This window comes from Sinocyclocheilus anshuiensis, unplaced genomic scaffold (assembly GCF_001515605.1).
Source record: "Sinocyclocheilus anshuiensis isolate Anshui unplaced genomic scaffold, SAMN03320099.WGS_v1.1 scaffold517, whole genome shotgun sequence".
NCBI lineage: Eukaryota > Metazoa > Chordata > Actinopteri > Cypriniformes > Cyprinidae > Sinocyclocheilus > Sinocyclocheilus anshuiensis.
Window position 1 is genome coordinate 466,186 of NW_015536535.1, and position 4,585 is coordinate 470,770.

At 39.1% G+C, this 4,585-nt stretch overlaps 1 protein-coding gene across 1 annotated transcript; it reads left to right on the forward strand.

The window, feature by feature from the left end:
- Nucleotides 1-2,933: 2,933 nt before the first annotated feature.
- Nucleotides 2,934-3,999, forward strand: foxe1 (forkhead box E1). Its single transcript, XM_016495838.1, has one exon. The coding sequence runs from the start codon at nt 2,935-2,937 to the stop codon at nt 3,997-3,999; it is 1,065 nt and encodes a 354-aa protein (XP_016351324.1). The 5' UTR covers nt 2,934.
- The last annotated feature ends 586 nt before the right edge of the window (nt 4,000-4,585 follow it).

The window sequence follows — 4,585 nt, forward strand, 5'->3', positions numbered from 1 at the left end:
AGAGTGAAAAATTTAAGGGGGTCTGAATACTTTCCGTACCCACTGTATATATATATGAAAGAGATTTGCTGATGATATTTTTCTGGTTATTCTAGTTCATTCTTCACACTGGAACTTGCAGGTCAAGTTAAAAGCATTGCATTATCAATTGCATAATTCCATGCAGCAAGGTCTTCTGTATGCTGTAAATTTTGGCAAATGTAGCAAGCAATGTAGATTACATATACAGAAAACACAACTTTTCCAAATAAAGCATTGAAAATTGTAGGAAAAAAGAACAATATGCAGAGGGGGTAAGATCACAATGTAAAAAACAGTTATAAACTGTACTCTAAACTTTCATATTCAAGTACATTTAAAAAGTAAAACAAAAATGTATTTTAAAGGAATTTAATAGGTTGATTCTGTCACAATGGTGAATTTCGTAATTTTCTGTTCAATATCTTAGTAAAATTTAGTTTACTTATTTGTCATTCATTTTCAGCAGTATTCATGTCAAGAAAAAAGCATCCTGCTTCAATAAATAAACAAACAATAATAGTTTAATATATTCATTTGAAGTGCTATCATTTAGCTGTGTGGCAAATGTACAGAATACAATACCATTTAGATTTCATGACCCAAATTTCAAGAATAGCTTTCTTGTTAAAGGGGTCATATGATGCGATTTCAAGTTTTCCTTTCTCTTTAGAAAAGTATTCTAAAACATTCCTTGTTCTGTCTGTACAGTTTTCCACAAATTTACAGGACCTGCTTCAACAAAATCCAATTTATGGATTGTCTTAAAAAAAAAAAAAATTATGTAAAATCTTTTTGATTATTAATTGTATAGACTGAGCTATTGCATTTAATCAACTCAACACTGTAACATGTAGAATTAAGAGTGCTTGGTGTACGTTCTTTACAAGAGTAATTGTTTCGATGCTCTTTTGGGGGGTTGGACCATATATTTATTCATGTATTATTATTTTTTTTATCATCTCTGATGTTTTGATTTACCTTGATGTTTTATTGACTCTGATGACGTCAGTGATAGAATAATCAAAACACAGGGTATTAAGGTAAACTCTTTTTCTTAAATGTAAAATCCTCTGTATGACAGAGAGCAACATTTTATGACTCATCCCTAGAGTATTTTCTGCCAACTGCACAAGGGTGGGCAGCCCTTAGGAAATATCCTCTATAAATCTGCCATGCACAAGAGATTACCCTCAGATGACAAGTGAGGAATCTCTTTGTAAGCCCAAGCAATGCTTAACCTTTAGAGGCTCATTGTCTTGGCATCTGTCCGAGGAGCAACTCATTTCAGCATAACCTCTCAAACTCTCCCAGCACAAGACCCCTCAGTTGGCCTCAAGTGCAGGTTCTCACATAAGAGGTTTTGCCTGCGTATTTGCTAAGTACTAGCTTGAAACGATTCACTGAATATAATGCAAGAAGCCCACCTGAGCAGTGTGGAAGGTCAGAGAGGTTGTTTAAGGACAGAATTTTATAATTTGCCTAAATCAAGACCACTAAATGAGAATCAGTCTACTTCCCATTAAAAAAAACATAAGCTTATGGGAATGCCACTGTATAAGCAATTGCATTTTTATTTCCTTTATTAAACATCTTCCCAACATGGAAAGAGGTTACCTGGCCTAGGTATCAGCCTGTCTATACCCACACACCAAAATGTGACCCAGATTTGCATGCTGTTAAAACCGAGGGAGGCACACACTGTGGCTTACAATAACATATTTACATCTTCTCACACAGATGAAACCGCCTGACACGGCACTGAAGGACAAAAAAAATACTCTGCGGAGGCAATGGAGTTTGTATTACCACTAAACAGGGCTATTAAAGCAGTATAATGCCCCACTTTAGCCAAAATGAATCCCAGTCTGTTTTGCTTGCTACAAAAATAAACATACTTGTTTTCCTATTACAGGGGATGACAGGAGTCACTAATTTCCAGATTAAACAAAACCAGGATTGGTCAAACAGTAGATACCTTTACATTTTTTGGATATTCTCAGGAAAAAAATAAGCACTTCGTTGGCAACAGGGAGAACAGTAGCCACTTGAATGTCTCAAGAACATAATCATAAACAGAAGGTATTCTCTGAGAGTGAAGAATATTTAACACACTCTTAGAAATAAAGGTACAAAAGCTGTCACTGGGGCGGTACCTTTTCAAAGGGTACACTTTAAGTACTAATATGTACCTTTAAGGTACCAAAATGGACCCTTTAGGCACAAACATGTACCTTTTGAAAAGGTACCACCCCAGTGACAGCTTTTGTACCTTTATTTCTTAGAGTGGAAAATACACTCATGGACTACACCATTCCATAGAATTCCAAATTTTAGCATACAGAAGAAAACGTTTTATTTGTCGGCTCTGAAAGGACATCTGTGCTTTTAATGTTCTTGTTTCCAAATAAGTAAAGTAAATACATTTTAAAAATTGAGAGAGCACTTAAAGATATACAAATCTGCAGAGGCATGTGCTTTTAGCCACGTGACGGATAACCTGCTTGAGGAGGTGGGGCTAATAACTCTTCAGGTGGTGTGTTCCTTGGTTAACACAGCCAGTTATTGACTGCTCACTTCTCTCTTCAACATTACGAAGACTCCCATCAAATAAGGCTCTTTATGTGAGTGCTTCCATTTTTTTAAACTTGGTACTGCAAGAATTGCTTAGAATTTAGGGCATCACAGTGCAAGGACACACCTGACGTTCCAGATGAAGTGCAAAGGAACTGATATTTCTGGTTGGGGCTTTTAAGGTCTGCATTATGACTGGTATTTTTTCATCAGAATATTTCCAGCAAGCAAAGAACAAAGTCTGTTGCACCTGACAAAGAACCAAGTGAACCAAAACCGTGACAGTCAGACTATCGTGATTTCCAAGCTCTGCTACCGTTGGGAGTCATTCTAACTAGAGTCATGCCTGTGGTTAAAGTGGAGAGCGATTCTCCCTCTGAAACCACTCTTCCAGTGAATGACAGTCAGAGAGCAGAGCCGCAAAGAGGACGCCGGAGGAAGAGGCCCCTTCAGCGAGGCAAACCACCATACAGCTACATCGCCCTGATCTCCATGGCCATTGCCAACTCGCCCGACCACAAACTCACTCTGGGAGGGATCTACAAGTTCATCACAGAGAGGTTTCCTTTCTATCGAGACAACTCCAAGAAATGGCAGAATTCCATCCGCCATAATTTGACGCTCAACGACTGTTTCATCAAGATCCCCCGAGAGCCCGGTAGACCCGGAAAAGGCAACTATTGGGCACTGGACCCCAATGCCGAAGACATGTTTGAGAGCGGAAGCTTTCTGCGACGACGAAAACGGTTCAAACGCAGCGACTTCACTACGTATTCATCGTACGTTCATGAGTCTCCCGTCTTCTCGCCAGTCCAGATTGCACGCTCAGCCTACGCCAACTCAGTCTACTCCAACATGGCCGTGAGTCCGCCATATGCACAACAGCTGCCTTCTGCCTACTACCAGTCCTCCTCTCCTAGCTTCAGTGCTGGTCAGTCCAGGGTCTTCAGAATCAACTCTCTCATTGGGTCACCTGGCAGGATGGGCCAAAGTGCAGAGATGATGCCTCAGCAGTCTTGCCGCAGTTTCAGTCCTGAGAGTGGCTCCTGCAGTTTGGGAGTACCGGGCTTCCAGAATCAGTCCTGCAGCGGGGAGACAGTGCTGTCGTGTTGCTCAAGCTCCTCAAACAACATGGCCTTTGCCTACTCCAGCCCAGGACACGGACAGACTCAGGTATCGTATCCACAAGGCAGCACCCAGGCCTACGGGTCAACAGGGAGGGTGGCTATCTCCAGTTTGTCTCCCATTGCTGGTGATGCTGTGGGGGACCCCTATGGTAGAACCTCCCCTGCACAGCTGGGCTCTTTTGTTCAGTACAATAATTCTGGTCCAGTAGGAAGCTCAGGAGCCTACATCAGGCATCTGGCTTACTCGGGTAACATGGACAGGTTTGTGACTGCCACCTAAACAAGTTCATGGATGATTATTTTCCATTGCAAGAACGCGGGCGCACAAGTACCTTTGGAGAGACTATTTTAGTAAATATGAAAATCATTGTGAAAAACAACTGTGATATTTAAACTGATGTTATTGTTTTATTGTGATTCCATCAGTTGGGTAAATGGAAATGTTAATAATCTCAATTTACGTATGTACAGCTTTTTCCTATTACAATATTGTAAAAACAAGTTAAAAACAAATGTTTTCTTTTCTTTTTTTTTTTTTTATTATTTGAGTGAAATGTGTTCATATGCTTTGTATACGCTTTTCTTATAATTGTTCTTATAATTTACTTTTCATTGAAATAAGGTACTGCATTTACTTAATTCAGTGATATAAAAATGTTTCTAAAAGAGGCTGTGTTTCTATATCCTTTAGAGAATGAAGAGTTCTGAGAAATAATTTAACATTTTAATTTAATGGTGAATATATAAAGCAAGAATCCATTTCAGCAGAACCCTAAATTTACAGAAATGTTAACTGATTTCACTTATTTTAATGACATTTATTTCTAAAAGAGGTCATGCCAAATAATATTTTTTCTCCCTTTTCT